The sequence below is a fragment of the Ananas comosus genome, unplaced genomic scaffold (genome assembly GCF_001540865.1).
Source record: "Ananas comosus cultivar F153 unplaced genomic scaffold, ASM154086v1, whole genome shotgun sequence".
NCBI lineage: Eukaryota > Viridiplantae > Streptophyta > Magnoliopsida > Poales > Bromeliaceae > Ananas > Ananas comosus.
The window spans coordinates 21,017-39,760 of NW_017893382.1; the positions used below are offsets into that span (position 1 = coordinate 21,017).

At 36.6% G+C, this 18,744-nt stretch overlaps 3 protein-coding genes across 6 annotated transcripts; 2 read left to right on the forward strand and 1 right to left on the reverse strand.

The window, feature by feature from the left end:
* The first annotated feature begins 2,646 nt into the window (after positions 1 to 2,646).
* Positions 2,647 to 4,722, forward strand: LOC109705840 (probable complex I intermediate-associated protein 30). The gene is made up of 3 exons (XM_020226623.1): positions 2,647 to 3,421; positions 3,540 to 3,638; positions 3,792 to 4,722. Exons 1-3 carry the CDS (start codon positions 3,284 to 3,286, stop codon positions 3,975 to 3,977), a joined length of 423 nt encoding a protein of 140 aa, XP_020082212.1. The 5' UTR covers positions 2,647 to 3,283; the 3' UTR covers positions 3,978 to 4,722.
* Positions 4,723 to 5,852: 1,130 nt separating this feature from the next.
* On the forward strand, positions 5,853 to 8,766 carry LOC109705839. 4 transcript variants are annotated; one of them, XM_020226622.1, is made up of 5 exons: positions 5,853 to 6,058; positions 6,140 to 7,134; positions 7,601 to 7,692; positions 8,274 to 8,354; positions 8,424 to 8,564. In XM_020226622.1, exons 2-5 carry the CDS (start codon positions 6,219 to 6,221, stop codon positions 8,436 to 8,438), a joined length of 1,104 nt encoding a protein of 367 aa, XP_020082211.1. In that variant the 5' UTR covers positions 5,853 to 6,058; positions 6,140 to 6,218; the 3' UTR covers positions 8,439 to 8,564. The 4 variants fall into 4 exon arrangements, with proteins under 4 accessions (XP_020082211.1, XP_020082208.1, XP_020082209.1 ...); XM_020226619.1 differs by having other exon boundaries at positions 5,863 to 6,058; positions 8,455 to 8,766; XM_020226621.1 differs by having other exon boundaries at positions 5,867 to 6,058; positions 7,613 to 7,692; positions 8,455 to 8,766.
* A 677-nt stretch (positions 8,767 to 9,443) lies between these two features.
* On the reverse strand, positions 9,444 to 13,977 carry LOC109705845 (pyruvate kinase, cytosolic isozyme). The gene is made up of 3 exons (XM_020226630.1): positions 13,619 to 13,977; positions 10,868 to 11,329; positions 9,444 to 10,523 (listed from the first exon to the last, which is right to left on the reverse strand). Exons 1-3 carry the CDS (start codon positions 13,856 to 13,858, stop codon positions 9,711 to 9,713), a joined length of 1,515 nt encoding a protein of 504 aa, XP_020082219.1. The 5' UTR covers positions 13,859 to 13,977; the 3' UTR covers positions 9,444 to 9,710.
* Positions 13,978 to 18,744: the final 4,767 nt, after the last annotated feature.

Consider the following 18,744-nt stretch of genomic DNA (forward strand, 5'->3'; position numbering starts at 1 on the left):
CGTCTACAAGAAGCAAGTCGATAGGAAGTAAAACAAGAAGTCCTATCCTGATATCAGAGCAAAATACAAGTCGATATACAACGAGTATCAAATCCAAGTCAAAATACAAAGAGTATACAATCCAGGATCTCAACAAAAAGGAGAAGTAACACTACTATAATCTCAACCCCGAAAGTAAATATACATCACGGGTGTACAAAAAGAATAGATACAATGGTGGTCTCTCTATATATATATGGACATCACCCTCGGCCGTAGCCCGAGTAGCAAGGTGATCGACTAGCACGCTCCTAGTAGTCCCTAGCTAGGCGCGACTCCCTTGCCACGATCCCTAGCCTCTCCTGTAACAGGCTCTGTAAAAACAACCACCAAAAGGGCGTGAGAACTATTAACAATAGTTCCCAGTGGGTAAGCCGCCAGCCTCGGCGAATTACACCACTAGGCTCGAGATGTACAGAATGGAAATAAAAGCAGTAATTTGCATGATATATTTTCAATGCTAACAATTCATAAGCCAATGTTAACAAATAATGAACATGTAAACAACATGTGATCATAGCATCAACAGTAATGAATCAACTGAATGATAGAAGCATGGCTACTACTATAAGCATAAACATAGCATAAGTGTGTAAGTAACTACTGTACACTGTAACTGGTAATTATTCATTACTGTCCAATTTCCTTTAGCATTTTTCTTTCATTCACAGGGATCTACTCAAGGTAGTCCAGCTTGCGCCGCGCCTAATGGCCCCGTGGTAGTATACACTCCCCACGGCAATCCACTTCGGCACCCAATCCCGCACGGGCGAGCAACTGTCGCGTAGGCCAACTCCGGAGTGCCGGCTTGTAGGGAGCTACCCTCACAAGCGTGTGCGAATGAGCACGATGGCAAGCAAGCAAAGTCCATTATCCACATGTCTCAATTTTCATAATTTTCACATACAAAGTTCAGAACCCTCGATCCTCTGATCGGAATATCAATACACAAATAGTAACAAAAGCTAGTATCCACTAGATTGTAAACATGTAAGGGTAAAGCTAAATCACATAGCATTATAATCTTTCCACTAGTATGGCACTATCAACATAGTCATGAGCATGTCATAGTTCCCTATGTTAGAGTCAAGAGAATGTCATGGTTCTCTACAAAGTCACGAGAATATCATTGTTCTCTACTCTACTAAAGCATCATTAGTATGTCCATTAGTTATCTTAACTAAATATGAACATAAACATAGGCATAAAGACACTTATGCATGAGTACTCTCTACTTCATAGAGGTTCTATTCAATCAATGTATACATATCAACACTATAATATAGTGACTCGTCTCAAATTCTGTATCAATCACAAAAACATACAACTGTATCAATTCTATAGTACATATAGAACATAGGGGAGCTTCACTTGCTCTGGTTAGGTCCGACCCACCTAGTACTAGGCTCCGATTATCCACAAGAAGTCCCACAACGGCTCAACGAAGCCCCAATGCTGCTGAAAAACGAACGTCAAGATCGGATTAAATCTACGGCCGAAATGTCCGATTTCGACCTAAATTCCACTTAGTACAAAGTAACTCTTTAAATCCCTGTTTTGGGACTAGTGTAATACCTCAAGAGACGCCTCCAAGAGCTCTCACAAGTCAGCTCACGACGATCCAAAGCTCGTTCGCACTCTCGCTGCGAACAACATCGAGACGGCATCAATATCAACATATATAGCAAATATAGTCGGAATCTTGCAAATTCAGTTTTCTAACTGAAATTCCTGCTTACCTCAGGTTAGAATACCTCCCAAACCAGCTTCAAAAGGTACAAGTTCAGCTCAACGAGGCTCGAAGACCTGCTGCGAAGAAAAAATCCCAATTTGCATCAATTCGCACAACTTAGTGCATTAAGTTCCGATTTTAGCTTCATAAATGGCTAAATATTCCAATTAAGCTTCAAAATAGCTTATCCCAGGTCTAAGAAGGTTAATTCACAGCTAAATAATCCAATTTTAATTGCTGAAATCTCAGATTAAAGCAACTAGAAGCAATAGCTCAAAAGCAACACATAAACGTCTACTCGAACGTCGATAATGGAGAAAATCGAGTCGTTTACCTTCTCAAGCTTCCAACCAGCACCCTACTGGTTCAGGACAGCAAAGAGCCTTCCAAAACACTCCCTCACACGTGCACAAAGGTGCTGCAACACTCGCAACCAGCGAAGAATGCGCGCGACGACGAAAACGAGCGAAATCGGCGAATTCTTTGTAGAGAGAGAAAAACCCTAGAGAGAGAGAGAGAAAATGGTGCAAGGTTGCTTCTCTGGGCTCTAGCACACTCCAGCAAGCTCCAAGAGTCGTGCTGGGATCAAATAGGTAGGTGTCAAATGTGAAATTACGAAAAAGCCCAAGCTGCCACGTTTCTGCATTGTGTACCGGTACACCATAATGGCTGTACCGGTACACCAAGCAGAAAAGGCTGATTTCGCCCAATCAATACACTTTCTTGCTTTTAGCATTCCAATCACCCTCTAACTTATCCAAAAACTTGTTCTAACCTTTTAGAACATGTAGGAGTGATCCACACACCATTCCACACACTCGAACTTCGCAATTTGCGAAAGTCCAGTGTATTACAGCAAGTTCCTTTTATCAGTTGATTGGAAAGTGGAGAAGATCCTTCAGATTTTGGGAGAAAGACTCTGCTTGGATTTGCCTTCACTATGACATGGCATTAAATTCACTAATATTACACTTCAGTTAACTGAGATTATAATCACAGGCTTGTTTGACATGTGTTTGGGGAAAACTTAAGAAGGAATTCACTTTGGGTAATAAGTTCCTTTTACCAGTTGATGAGAAAGTAAAACTGACTTCAAAGTTTTTGTGAGAAAACTCTCATTTGGTTTTGCTTTCATTATGAATTGTCATTAAATTCTATTTGTTCCATTCCTTTCGAGCCATTTGATTGCTTTTACCACTTTCAATTACTTGATTAAAAATACTATGGCAGGAGATGTTATCAATTAGATTTCAAAATTTTCAGGATGCGCCCAGAATCCAAGATGAAATTTCTGATCTTAATGACAGATTACAAAACAGGATGTGTAATTTCCACAATTACATGTATTTGCTATAGATCTTCTCTTAGGCGAAATATGTTATAACGATTAGTTCAAATTTTGCCAGGGTTGTGAAGAAGTATGACCACGACTTTCTTTTAACTTTTTTCCTTTTTTTTAAAAGTTGCTTTTGCATTATTTTTGTTTAGAGCTCTCTTAATAGCCATGATTGTATGAATTCTAGATATATTTTCTGTTCCACTGACAATAATGGATGTCAAATCATCCAGTTTGATGGCTTTATTGACCTTGATGCGTACGATACTATAGCCATGAGGCTTAGAGGTGATGGAAGATGTTATATATCAACTGTAAGTCTCGCTCATCATGACAAAAAGGACTTCTCATCACTTCTTTTCAATCTACTTTCTACATATATAAATTTAAATTGTCCTTTTGTTGCATTTTTTATTTGTTTTTTTGGTATAGATATACACGGAGAACTGGGTTAATTCGCCCGGACAGCAGGAAGATAATTCATGGCAAGCTTTCATTCTCGCACCCAAGGATACATGGCATATCGCAAAGGCTAGTTTTTATTCCCTGTCAAGACTTCCTATGTTTCTTGTCCAATACTGGAATGGAATCATTATGGAATTTCTTTTGCAATTTATGTGATTTCCAGTGCCAAAGGGAGAAGACACATGCATTCTAACATAGAGAACAAATTACTTATTTCAGATTCCTTTAGATCGATATTTGCCGACGTGGAGAGGAAACGTGATCGATGCCAAGTTAGAGATGAACCCATCCCGCATCGTCGGGATGTCTCTCTCCGTAAATGCAGAGGGTGGTGTTCCCGGTGCCAGGACCGGACCTGGAGACTTCAAACTAGGGATTGATTGGATTAAAGCTTTGAGAACTTAGATATCACGTTTTCAAATGCAGCTTTTTGTTTAAACTCGATTTTAGTTTGACCAACGAAAGATCTTTTCAGTAGAGGTGGCATGCCGGCAGGTTGGCTTGGTGTTTTTCGGGTCTCTATATGGTTGAGTATTGGTTTTGAGTCATTAGGTTCCGATTTTTCTCGGGTTTCAGGTTTTCCGTGGTTCAGATAGCCACATGTTTTGGATCTTTTCGTTTTTCGGTTTCTGGTTTGGATTATCTCATCTTCGAGTTCTTCTCTACTTCTGATTTCACTTTTACTCAGATTAGGTTTTGGATTATCTTGTGGCTCGGCTGCTTTGGGTCAATAAGAAATGGTCTTCTCCGCGTCGAGGTCATTTTCGGTTCCAGATTGCTCCAGGATCAGTTCATTGACTTCTGCATCTTTTTCTTTTTCTTTTTTTAAATCAATTTGTGAATTATGCGTCGAGCCGACTTTTCCCCCTCTGCCTTTCTGTGCGGAATTTCGAGGATTTTTCATATTTTACAGTTGTTCCAGTATGCCATCTAATGTATTGACAATGTACATCAACATGAGTTATCCAAAGAATAACTCCAGATCAAATGAGTTATGGGTGAGTTTTACTTTCTCTCATTTAATAATAATTGGTTCATTATCTGATGATCCCACCAAGGGAAGATATTTTGCTGTGGAATTTGGTGGGAAAAATAAACTAACAATTATGTCTTTGTCACCATAGTTCAAGCAAGGTGTATTCTTGTGACCTTTTTTTTTTCCCCTTCAATTTTGCCCCTCCAAAGTTCCTTTTTTTTTAATTATAGATATGAGGATGATATCTATGTGTACATGACAAATTTAGTTGGATAGGTTTCACTTGAGGTTCTCGAGTGTCTTAAACTTTTGGGATTGTTTTACTTTGATCCCCTCTTTGTCAGGAGAAATTTTATTTGTACATTCCAAAAGAAGAGTGTAGATCTCACGCCCCCCATCTTATGATTCATAAAAATTCAAATAGTTTTTGATAAAAATAAAAAAAAAAATTGATGTGATAAGTAGACAATTAATGGTCCTCGAATGAAATGGGTTTAAAATATAAACTCTACTTTGGAGTATACCAATAGCAGAGTATACCAATAGCGTTGTTCATTTGTCAATTGTCAGTTTAGGTAAAAAATGTATGGAGACCCCCTCACTTATAGGTATTTCTTGTACACACCCTTCAACTTTTAAATTTTGTGATTCGTGTTTTTATGCTAATTAAGTTAAAAATGTTATTAAATTTTATAATTCAAGCACCTATTAGCAGTTAATTAATTTAGCTTTATTCGGTATCAAGGGGTTAAAGCTATTAAATTCGATAAAATCAGCAATAAAGTATTTCTTTACCATTGCATAGTACTGCTTTATTCGAATCTTAAAGCATCGCAGAGTGGTATCTAAAGATGGGGAGATGCATGTCGCAAAATTACGCGTGATCAGAGTTTTTATGGAAGGAACTTTGCCATAAGTGCCTTTGAAAACCCTAACAATGCACCTAGTAAGTTGTATTTTAATCCAGAATCTGATGTAGAAAAACAAAGTTTAGAATCTAACCAGTAGTGAGAGAGAGAGAGAGAGAGAGAGAGAGAGAAAGCTAATCTGATGTAGAAAAACAAAGTTTAGAATCTAACCAGTAGTGAGAGAGAGAGAGAGAGAGAGCAAGCTACGTTCAATGTTTTTTAGAAATAAACTCAGCCAGAAATGTAAAGCAACTAAACTTTGAACTTGAAACCTCAGATACGAACGATCAAGCTTTTAGCTAACTGTGCTAGGTACGGTCAACCGAAACCTTCGGTCTTATCCACTGTGTTTAATAATCGAATCTCGCACGTCATGGATGACGAGCTTCTCGTTGTAAAATTACCTCTAAAAAGGCCCAATATATATTGTAACACTCCTCCAATCTCTCATACTTCCTTTTCTAAGTAGGTTATCAATAATCAATAACTAATATTAAAATCCTCTTACCAACCTCTAACACTCCTCCTAATTTAATAGATTCTTAAGAGTCTGAGGACTGAGATAGTTCTCATCCTTCCCGGAGGAGCAACTTCTTTTGCAGGTGAGCTCTCCCAACCTCTCCTTTGTGTTGCTATGCTGATCAACTCTGATATAAAACACTCTCCTTTTCCAATGATTACAGAAAGAAAAAAAAGAGGAGGATTTGTTTAGTTTTGATTTTGCGTTTTGATTTTGCGTTTATCTCCGTATCGAACCGATCTATGGGTTACTTGTCGGAAACTAAAGTCGAAGAATTCGAAAGCAAATACGACGATTCGGAAGGCATCTTCGAGATGGCATGGAGTCCTTTCTGGAGCATCCTCCCTCGCCCAAGATTTACCTTCCTAACAAGTTTCTCATTTCTGGATGATGATTTCGAAAGTGAGTGGGAGGTAGGTTGGCGCAGAACGCCGCGAATCAGTAAAAAGGCGGTTGATGCGATGCCAACGGTCGAGATCGATCGGTCGATCAACTGCCCGATATGCCTAGAAGAGTTTGCGATCGGCGAGGAGGCCAAGGAGATGCCTTGTAAGCATAAGTTCCACAGGGAGTGTATCGTGCCGTGGCTCGAGACGCATTGTTCTTGCCCTCTTTGTCGGTTTGAGATGCCTGCAGATGACCTGGAGGATTCGAACAAAAGCGATGGCATTGACGGTGATGGAGTCGAAGTCGACGGTGATAGTGGCAGAAGAGAGAGCAGACGTAATGTGAGGTTTGCATTCGTCCGCTCATTGTGGTCTCATGGCTACGGAAACTCTTACTGGAACGGAAGTGACGGCGGTGGTGGTGATGATCAAGTGGAAGGTGACGATGATAACGATAATGACGGTGATAGTGGTAGAAGAGAGAGCAGACGTAATGCGAGGTTTGCATTCTTCCCCTCGTTGTGGTCTCATGGCTACGGAAACTCTTACCGGAGTGGAAGTGACGGCGGCGGTGGTGATGATAGAGTGGAAGACAACGATGATGACGATGATGACGGTGTCGGTGGTGGTGATGGCAGAAGAATAGAGAGAGTACGCAAGGGGGGGCAAGGATTCGTGTCGTACGTCCCCTGGCGTTCTCCTCTTTTCTCGTGGTGTCGAAGCAACGAGAGCTTTTATCCGACAAGACGATCTTTTTCGTCTACTCCTCGAGGTAACTCTCTCACTAGCCTCATATGATTTGAAACTACTTGTTCATTTCTCTTGTTTGCCAAAGCTAAGTCCCAAGTAAGAGCAGGAGTAAGAACCAAAGTATTACAATCAACACCTAAATCCGGATTCCTACTAATATTCCTTCAAACTTTGGATTGAAGTTTTCACCCAAAACTTGAGACCAAAATCAAAGCAATTTCCATGGAAGTGGTCTTTATTAGTAGATCTGATTTTGATACTAACACATAGATTCATTAAACTTAACCACTATTTACTGACTAAATTTGACCGGATCCAATAAATCTGATCTCTCCCATTTAAAGACGGAAGGTAAATCACTTTTCGTTTTATATACCCCACATGAGTAGTTACATTTTGGCAAGAGATTTTTTTTATTATTTTCTATTAGTAGTCAGTCTTTTTTTTTTTTTTAAGCGTTTACACCTGAATTATGGCATTTATGAAAGGGCATTTTTCAGGCAAGTTTTCCTTGGATGCAACAAAGGGCTTTCCATGCAGAATTATTCCTAGTGTTTTCCAAGGAATGCACTCAAAGAAGGTAAATCATGCACATTTTTGGGAACATTTGATTTCCTTTGGTTGTACTGTATCAATGATCAAAGATAATGAAGGACTCTGTAACCTATTGAGGGTATTCCTCTTCATTCTATAACTTGTACATTGTTCTAAAACAAATCGGAGTTATTTAATGATTTTTGCATTGCAAAATAGTGCATTAGTGCCTGTTTGGGCTTCAATAGCATTGCAGAGCAGGGTTCTAGTGCCTATATGGGATTCAGTAAAAGTTCCTCTTTTTCGGAAAGCAATAACTAAATGCTTGGCAAATAAAAACTCTAGAGTTTTTGTTACGATAGAATGCCAAAATAAAATTCAAAAGAGCAATAAATAAAGGTAAAAGTAAAAGCTTCAATTTAAAGCTTCTGCTTCTACTAGCACAAAACTCTTATAAAAGTTGTTATTTTTCCGAGCAAATATATCTGTCATACATCACAAATATTTTGCTATAATATCGCCCTGACTTTCTGATCCATTTTCACATCACTTATTTTGCATTAACTAACGAAAATATGAAGTGATTTCTATAACCTACTGACACGAATTTACATGTTAATTGTTCAGCTTGGTGGCTTCCATGAGCTTGATGAATATAACACACTGGCCATGAGGACTAGTGGAAATGAAAGATGCTACAAATTAAATGTGAGTTTCTCACTTTTGAGTTGAATAATTTTTGGACTGATTTCTTATCTGGCTTTTACTTCCTTGCAGTTTGATAGATGTTAGGTTTTTCCCTGTGCAGATGTACAATGAGAATTGGGTTAATCCATCTGGAAAGATGGGAGATAGTTTGTGGCGAGATTCTGCGTTCGCAACAAAGGAAACTGATCAAAGTTCTAGTTTCTGATACTATGTAGGTGCTATAAATAAAGGGATGTGTGCTTTTGATTATATGTATTTCTAATGAAAAGGGTGAGACTACATTGGCTGCTGTGTACTCTCAGTACCATGAATGCAAGGTGTGCTTGTTGTGTGTTCTGTAATTTGTTTCAGAGGTATTTGTATTGTTTACAGTTGCATAAACTTTACAAGCATGTGTGCTGCCTTTTGTGTTTTCTTCTGAGTTGGTTTTTCTGTTTTAATCCTCTTTTTTTGTGAAAAATTTATAGATTTTTGTTCCCCTCCCCCCTCCCACATATCAAGGAATTTATACTTGCTAACAAAAAAAAAAAGAAAAAACATCCTTTCCACTCTTATACCCAATATCTTCTTACTCTGATCCTAATGATTTAGCGCATTTTTACTTTGTCACTCTATGTTTAAAATATTTCATTTTACTATCAAGTATTTTTATTCTTGTTTCACCATAAGGATCTGCAGCTAGTAAGGGTAGCAAATTGTTATGATTTGTAAAATATTGTATTATACTACCTAGTGGTTTGTACAATATAACATTTTACAATCCTATAGTTCATAAGTTATATCATTTGAGTATTCCATTTAATAGTTGATCCTTTCGGTGATACGAAGACAAAACGACAAGGTAGAAAAGTAAAACTATCCAGAGTAGAAGGTGGCAAACTGAAAATGCACTGCACCTTACTCTAATTGTTCTAAGGTACACCACAGTCGATCATAAAAAATGCCAAATATTCGATTCAATCATGTCAAAACCATCTAATTATCGTTAACACAGAGATATGCTCAACAAATTACATGCAATGTATGTCGCATTGTGTATCACCACATCCATTACAATGGCAATCAGAGTAAAGAGTTGCAAAACACATAGAAGACAAGAAGATAACCAACTATAGATTTCCATAAAGATTAAAAGCATAAGCATAACAAACTGAAAGTACTTATTGTTGAAAACACCACCAAAATGAGAAGATTCGAGGAATACAGATTTCCTATCTTCAAAACAAAAATAGTGTGTGAAATGCCATTTCACAAGCAAAAATAGGAAATCTACTACAGAAATAATTAAAATAAAACATATAGAGATGAACCTCCCAAAATTGTCCCCATAAGAAACTCCTTGGGTAAATCACTTCGTCACTTGGCCGTCAGGATCTTGATCACAGAAGCAATCCCAATCCTATGAAGGGCCACGATCGAGTCTCCAGGTTTACAGAGCCCCAGACCCTTCGCATGCTGAATCGCGAAGTCAAGTGCTTCTTCCGTGGCCTCTGTATCAGAAGCCTTTGCGGTCGCGGCACTCAATGTCGGTATTACCCCTCTCACAATAAGGCTATGCCTCGCTGGTGCCTCATCGCTACAAGTCCAGTCAAAAAAGTCCGTCTTTAATTCAGGTACCACCACCGACAATATCGGCATGGCAGGCCTATATTTAGCCACTAATTTAGCAGTAGTCCCTCCCCTAGTCAAAACTAGTATAAGCGAAGCTTTTGCTGAGTTGGCAGTTCGAACAGCTGACGAGGCAAGGCTCTCTAGTGGGCTCATGGGTACGGGCGCAGATGCCATGATATGTTTAAAAACCGACCCATAATCCACGTAGGATTCTGCTTGTAAGCATATCTTGGCCATCGTTTGGACTGCCAATTCTGGGTAGGCACCAGCAGCAGTTTCTCCGCTCAGCATCACGCAATCAGTGCCGTCCAATACAGCGTTAGCTACGTCAGTTGCCTCAGCACGGGTTGGGCGGGGTGACTTGATCATGGATTCCAACATTTGCGTTGCTGTCACCACCGGCTTTCCTTGGATGTTGCATTTGAATATCATCACTTTTTGGGCGTAGAAGATCTTTTCGATCGGGATTTCCATGCCTAAATCTCCTCGTGCCACCATGAAGGCGTCGGAGTTTGCCAGTATGTCATCAAAGTTAGCTACTCCCTCTTGATTCTCAACCTGCAAAAGATTGAATTGAATGTTTAACATGACTCAAAATGTGAGCAAGATCAAGTAATAAAAGCTGGGTTGATTGCAGCAAGGCCCACATCTTTTAGGAATTTTTCACTCGTCCCCCGACCTTTCAATTGTTAACAATTTCCACATTACAATCAAGTCTCTGTTTCGGTCCAATTTGATGGAGCAATTTCACCAAAAGAGTAAGTCAACAACATGCAAGCTCAGGAACCTGCTTACAGTTACAACAACTGAAAGGCTGGGGACCCAAACGAAACTGCACTAAAAGGTTGACAACCCATTGTGCAATTTACACAAAATGAATTCACTGAGGTTACTTGACTAACCTTGGACATCAACATGATTGACTTGGCATGTTCTCCGAGCACCTTCCTAACTTCCACCAGATCAGAACCTTTGCGTACAAAGGACAAAGCAATCATATCAATCTTATTCGGAACACCCCATTGTAAAATGTCCTCCTTGTCCTTCTCTGTTAGTGTAGGGAGATCAACAATAACACCAGGAAGATTCACATTCTTCCTCTCACCAAGTAAAGCAGAGTTTTCGCATCGGCATCGGACCAAGCCTTGTTCCTTATCACAAGAAAGGACGGTCAGTGATATGGTCCCATCGGCACAGAGAATGACACTGCCTGGCTTTAGATCATCTGCTAACTTTTTATAGCTCATTGATATCATGTTCTCGTCACCCTTAATGGTGTAATCCGTGGAGATAGTGATTTCTTGGCCTTGTTTTAACTGGATAGGTTTGCCATCTTTCAAAAAGCCAGTTCGGATCTCTGGACCCTGTGAATAATTAGATAGGTCAATCCATCTGTTGATTTTGTATTAATGAGATGATGAATCTCACATTTAAATTATGTAGAATAGAACTAGTATTCTGCTTTAGCATTTTCTGCCTTTATTAATTGCTTTAGAAGAGTCAAAAATAACAGACAAAAAGAAATGGTAAGCAGGGATGGCAACTGGGATTTCCACGTCCTTCATTTCTATATATGGAATCAAGTGTTTGCATTCCTTTTCGCAAGGATTTAAGTGCCGTGGTACGGAGTCGTGCTGGAAACTTACCGGCACGGTACGGTGCGTGCCTGGCCGTGCCGATGAGTGCCAGTCAAAAAAAAAAATTATGTGTGCCAACATGTAATGGCCTGAAATATTTATTTTTTTTAGCAACAAAATATGCCAATTATTTATTACATATTTTTATCAAATCTTTTGAACTTTATTAAGAAAATTACTTACTAATTTTGAGAATAGAGGATTTTGAGTTGTGCCATCAACACGGAGGCTATATCGTACCGATACGATATCTTGTTGGCACGATACGACACGGTAGATACGGCCTGTACCGATGGGCACTTGAATCCTTGCCTTTTCGATTCTCAAGAATATTTTTACTTAATTAGGATCCTTCTTGCGGACAGAAAATTATGTTTCGGAAAATTGTAGAAGGCAACAATATTAGGCAGGTGGCTAAAATAGCACCTAGGGGTTCATTTGGGTGCATATGGTAGACATGTTTGGTATAGCATAGACATAGTAGTAAATTAAGAATATTGAGGTCCAAAAGAAAAAGGGAACTTCCAAAGACATGCATTGAGGACATTGAAACATACTATGCATTTGAAAGTAAGCTAATAACCAAAAGGTATCCAACTGAGAAAATGAATAACCAAATTAAACTTATAACAATCTGCACACAAACTATAATATCAAAGTGCTAACGAACAAAAACATTTAAAAGCTTAACCCGCAATATTTACCCAAAATATGCTATAGTAAGTAGCCTTCACATGAACATATTACGCTTCACATGCAGTCCATGCAAGGCAATCAGAATATGATATCAAATGTATAACTACAAACATGAATCCATCACCACTATCTAGCACATTATCACGGGTAAGTATGATAGGTCACAGAATGATATAGATGAACTATAGGATAAGACAAGCAAGCTAATGATAACCTAGATATTAGCTGTGCGGGGGAATGAAAAAAAAAAAGGTCATATAATCTAAACCTTAATCACAAAATAGTATCGGTTGCTGTTATAGTTGAAAATAAAAATATTTCTCAATCAAATTTGCACAGGCACATATTAGTAGGAGATAAAGTTTCTTTGCTAACCTACACATGGAAAAATAACAATAGCCCTAATCCATATACAAACACTCCTAAGCACTTTTGTTTTTTTATGATAGTGTTTCTAGGCTTTGCCTTGCAACATAAGAAATATTTGGGTATTAAAAGGATGCATTGAAAAGCATAGATGGATACCAAATGTAAATACTTATATTGAGAATTCATGTTGATTTTAATTCTGTCCCACATCACGTGTAAAAGTTTTTTCATCGCATGCAAATATGTGATTAAAGTGTGAAATTCAAAATTACTCGATCAAGCGATATCACCCTACAACAAGATCAAAATTTCTATTTTACACATTATACCAATTTTACTCTCAAAATAAAAAACTTGACTACTAGCTGGTGATTCAGAGTCACATAAATTCTCTGTTTTGCAAATAGAAGTACATATAACAAGATTCCGTATTTATAAAGCATCAAAGCTAATGCTATCTGAGTAATCTTATATAAGAATCATACAGCACCATTAACAAGCAATTTTCCAAAATTTATATCGTCGACGGAGAAAAAACGTCACCTTCATAGCAAATATCATATTAAAAAAAATTTCTAAATAACTAGCCAAACTATGGATCCTATTTATGGCAGTTGAAGATAATCACATAACCGTCCCACCAAATTAAGCCGCAAATTCTCCAAAAATATCAAGATCATACCTAAATTTGACCAGGAAATTCAAATAAAACACAATATTAAGTAGAAATCCCTTTACGCGCTAAATAAAACGACAAAAAGCAACAAGAACAAGATTAACGTAGAAAATTAACAAAACCCGTATCAGATCCGGTCATAATTACGCCAACAAACCGAAGATTTTACACAAATCAAACATTACACAACAGCAAAAAAAAAAAAAAAAAAAAAAAAAAAAAAAGAAGAAGGATTACAAGGGCGCAAAAGAAGGGGAGAGCATCTTGATCCTCACCTTGGTGTCCAACATGACGGCGCAGAGGATCCCGGTGTTGTCCATGGCGGCGCGGAGGTTGTCTAGGGTTTCCTGGTGGTAGGCGTGGGATCCGTGGGAGAAGTTGAAGCGCGCGACGTTCATCCCGGCCCTCAGGAGCTTCTCGGCCATCTCCACCGACCTCGACGCCGGGCCCAGCGTGCACACGATCTTCGTCTTCGGCCTCCTCCACGCCCCCTCCGTCGCCCCCTCCGTCGCCATTGCCGATCCCTCCCCGAAACCCTAACCGTAACCCTAGCAACAAAACCCTAGAGAGAGAGAGAGAGAGAGAGAAAAGAGAGGAGAGAGAAAGCTATGTTTTTGGTCGATCGATCGACGAATCGAGCTTACATGGAGAAAAACGAAGCCGCGACGTTGTTATATAAATATTAGAGAACTGGGGAGGTGGGGAGGTGCGGTACGATGTTCCTGCGGAGCACGTTAAGGAGTGGGAGGGGTTATTTTGTAAATATGCTTAAGTACGTGGGGAACTGCGAAAGTTTACTTGTAGGACAAGTTTGACTTCTCATTACACTAGGAGAAATTTTTTGATTTCTTTTTTGTTTTTTGTTTTTGACTAAAATACATATAGAAAATCTCGTTCTAAATGTCCAATTTTTTATTTTTTTTCATACTTTTAAAAATCTATATTTTGTCCTTTTAAAATTTTAAAAATATTTTCAGAAGAATGCGGTGGTAATCGAGAAGGTAAAATGACCAAATTATCCTTACTTTTTCTATAAAAAAATAATTTTTTAATATATTTTTATTATTTTAAAAAATATTTTCAGTACAAATAAAGTTCTTTTGATCACGAAATTGTTCTATTTCAATTTCAAATTCACAATAATTTTTTATTTTTATTCTAATTAATTATTAACACATCAATTAATAAATAAAAAATTCCTCGTAGAATTGTTAAGAGAAAAATTATTCCACTTCAATTTTCAAATCTTTAAAAAGGTATAGTATGATCAATAATAAATCTGAATGCATATATCACATAATGACAAAATGTATCATTTGAATACATATCTAATTCAATCAATTAAATATCACTTACAAAATTTAATCATATATCTTTATATATATTCCTATAAATATTTCACCTAAATTACATGAAATTGAACTATGAATCTTTTTATATATAAATTATTTTATTTAATAAAAAATTATAAGTGCAATTTGTTTATACTAAAAAAAATTGGGTAAACTTCAAATACCATCCATTTGGTTTCGCACTTTCTCACCTTAGTACCCTGTGATTTAAAATGTATTAATTTGGTTCCTTATGATTTTATTTTCTCTTTTTGTCATCTCCTTCGTTAATTTTTTGTTAAATCACATAGAAAAAACTTCATATACGCTTCCTATAGTTTATCAAATATTCACTTTAGTACACTTTAATTTTAACTTTGTTATTAATTTAACGAAAAACATTAGTAAATTGGATAACAAAAAGAAAAAAATAAGACCACATAGTATGAAACTGATACATTTAAACTATAGGATGCTAAAGTGAGAAAGTGAGAAATCACAGGGGTGGTATTTGAAGTTTTTCTCAAAAATTTTAAATAGAACTTTTCTTATTTAATTTTGTATTTTATATTTTTTTTGGGAATAAAATTTTTATGTATTTGTAGAAAGGAATAGGGTGTTCCTGCGGAGTATTTAAAAGGGTTTGTAGGAGAGTGTGGACCACAATGTAAAATCGTCCGTATAATTTTTTGAATGCGACTTTCCAAGAAGAAACTTCTATTTTGGCTTTTTTTTTTTCTTTTTTCTTTTTTTTTTGCCTTTTCCTGGTGAAATGGAAGTTTGCAGTTTGTTTTTATTGCAACCTTATTTTTTTCGAAAAATTATTATATATATGATCATTTTTTTCCAATTGTTTGTGCAAAATTCAATTTAATTTGTAATATTCAAATTGAATATTCCACCAGTTGAATTTATATAAAATTATAGAGATAATTGCCTATATACTCTTCATGCGTTCGGAAATATCCGATCTACTCCTACTTCTTTTTTTTTTTCTAAAATACCGCTCATATGTTCCACCGTTATTCCAAAATACCCCCGCAGTTATCCCTGTTAAACATGGGTTAAATGTATACTATAGTTAAAACCTAAACAAAATACCTATTTTGCCCCTACCTTATTATACTAATCCCTAAGATTATCCTCTCTTTCTTTCCCAAATTGGTCGTCACCACCGGCTGGCTCCTCCACCACCACCGGCCGGCTCCTCCGCCTCCATCTCGCCTCATCTCCTCCTAGACCACCACCACCACCTCCCACACCTCCACCTCCAACACCACCCCTCCCGTCGCTCTCGTCGTCCTCCTCCACCGCCGCTCTCGTCGCCGTCATTTTCCTCCTCGGCCGCCTTGGCCGGCGCCGGGACCAAGAGGGCTGCAGCGCCATCGGACCCTTGCAAGCTCTCCGCTCCGGATCTGGCTGAAGGGCAAATAAAAAAAGTATTTGCTATATGAAGGGTATATAAAAAAAGTTTGTTACAGTACAAGGGTATATTAGAATGGACAAAATGGTAATTTTTCAGAGATAACGGCTCACTAACAGAACTTAACTCCTGGAGTATTTTAGAAAAATTTGGAACATAAGAAGGGTATTTTCAATATTAGCCTTCTAAGAGGGGTAAATAAGAAAATCGGAAACTTTTCAGGGGTATATAGGCAATTGCCCCTAAATTATATTTGAATTCACGCCCTTTTGTTAAATGTTCTATTTCGTAATTTTTCCCCACTATTTAATTCTATAACACAAGTAATGCGGCAAACTCTTGAAATAAATAATTTGCGCTTAATTTTGGACCCTCGATTGTTTGTATTCTATGAAAGTATTACTATTTGATAAAATGTTACTTGCGTGTAAGAAAAAGTATTATTATTAAATTCAACTCTTAAATGAAGGAAATTGAATCGATATATCTTTCTACATTCCTCCGCGTAGCAAAAGAAGAAACTATCATCGTAAAATTTATATTATTAAAGTACGCTCATTAAATCTGATCTGTTTATCACTACATACCTACTGTAGGTGCACTTTTTCAAATTGAGATAAGTGAATTTGCATCATAAATGTGCATACTCTCTGCTGAGATATGATACTAACGTTGTAAAATTTATTATTAAAAGTAGATATATTGAATTTGATCAAGTTCTATGGTGCCAGATTTCTATATATGTATTGATTTATGCCTGCTTAATATGTTGGGCTTTCCTAACTTTAAAAGCAACAGGTGTAGCATTTTTTTATTTTTATTTTTTGGTTGGAAAAATAATTCTTGTGAGGCAAACAACCAATTAGAAAAACAAATGAAAGGTTTTGAAAAGTGAGACATTGTTTAAGTAAGAGCCCACAAGAATGGGCATGACAAGTGTCAAAGTAAGCATTTATTTTGTGGAATGGAATGCATCTAGAAGGGTCATGCACCATTTCACATTGCCACCTCATTAATAGAGGCAACAACAACAATAATAATAATAATAAAAATAATAACCAAAAATAAGAGCAAAATGTGCAATTTATTTAATCTACTATTTCAATATTGCGAATTGGATTCTATTATATTTTAATCTGTTAAAAAATATGTTATAAGAATCAAATTACAATATCTTAATAGTACACAATTTATGGACCTTGATCTTAGGGGGTTATGTGTTTGCATTTTTTGTATGAGTAGAACTAGTGTGCTATTAGGAGCACGGGGGTCTCCGTACTTTTAAGCTGTTTTTTATGATGGAACTTTCGAATCGACGATCGGCTCCGTTAGACTTGATTTAGTGTACGTATTTGAACTAGATGAAATATAAATTTTACGATTTTTCGATATCATTTATCTAGTAATCGAAAGGATTCAAAATCAACAGTTGAAAATTAAAATCTCACAAAAAATTATGACGTAGTACTAAAATTTTCGATCACAGATATTGATCTTATTGTAGATATTATAAAAAAAATTTTCTATCAAAAATTTATCTGGTTTAGATGCTTCTACACCGTTAAACTTGTAAACGGTATATATCAGCCATTAAAAATTATTGATTTTGAATTCTTTTGATTATTAAGTAAATGATATCGAAAATTAGCAAAAAATTATTTTTTAAATATTTTAAATACGCTAAATTAAATCTAACAAAATCAAACGTAGTTTCAAAAGTTTCATCATCAAAAGTGATTTAGAAGCATTGAACATTGAAATCTTCGTGCTTCTAACAGTAAACAAGTCCTGCTCCTTTTCTCAAATAAGGTGTACTCATATTTGATCAAAAAATAAAAAAAAATCAAAATAGTACAAGACTATTAATGCATTGTACCCTAACATAAGCAAATCTAGGTGTACTCATATTTGATCAAAAAATAAAAAAAAAAATCAAAATAGTACACGACTATTAATGCATTGTACCCTAACAAAAGCAAATCTATGGTACCCACAGCATTTGTTTTCCTTGCTTTTTCTCCAAGCCAAAAACAAAAACAACAACGACAACAATAATTGTATTTTCCCACGGATTAAACCAAAACCTTGGGAGATAAGTTGGTGTCCGTACACCTGAGAGTTGCTTCTTGATCCATCATTTTGACCATTGACTCCTCCTTTTGAGGAAGGGTTCTTCAATTGTCTCTGTTTTTTATTAAATTTTTTTCCCTACCTTTTATGTCTTATTTCTGTTAGATCTCGATCATCAAAATTTTTATTAATTTTGATAAAGTAGATTACGTTTGCTCGAATAGATTATATATAATTTTAAAGTATTTTAAAAAAAATTTAATGACCCAAGTTCGAATCCTAGTTGATTCATATTTTCAGCTAAATTTATTTCTAAATTAAAATAAACGAAGCATATCTCTTAAAAAAAAAAAAAAGAATAGTAAATATGCTATAAAAGGCATAGGCATCATTTGTGAGAATTTTTTTTTATTTAAAAAGGTAAAGTTTGGGAACAATAAGCGCAAATTAAGCTGGTTTTTTTTTTTTTTTTTTTTCTAATTTGGATGGTTCTTAGTAGGGAGGGAGTTTATTCTGGGAATATTTATTTTATTCTAGAAGGAAGTGGAATATAGAGGAGACAAAAAAAAACTTAAAA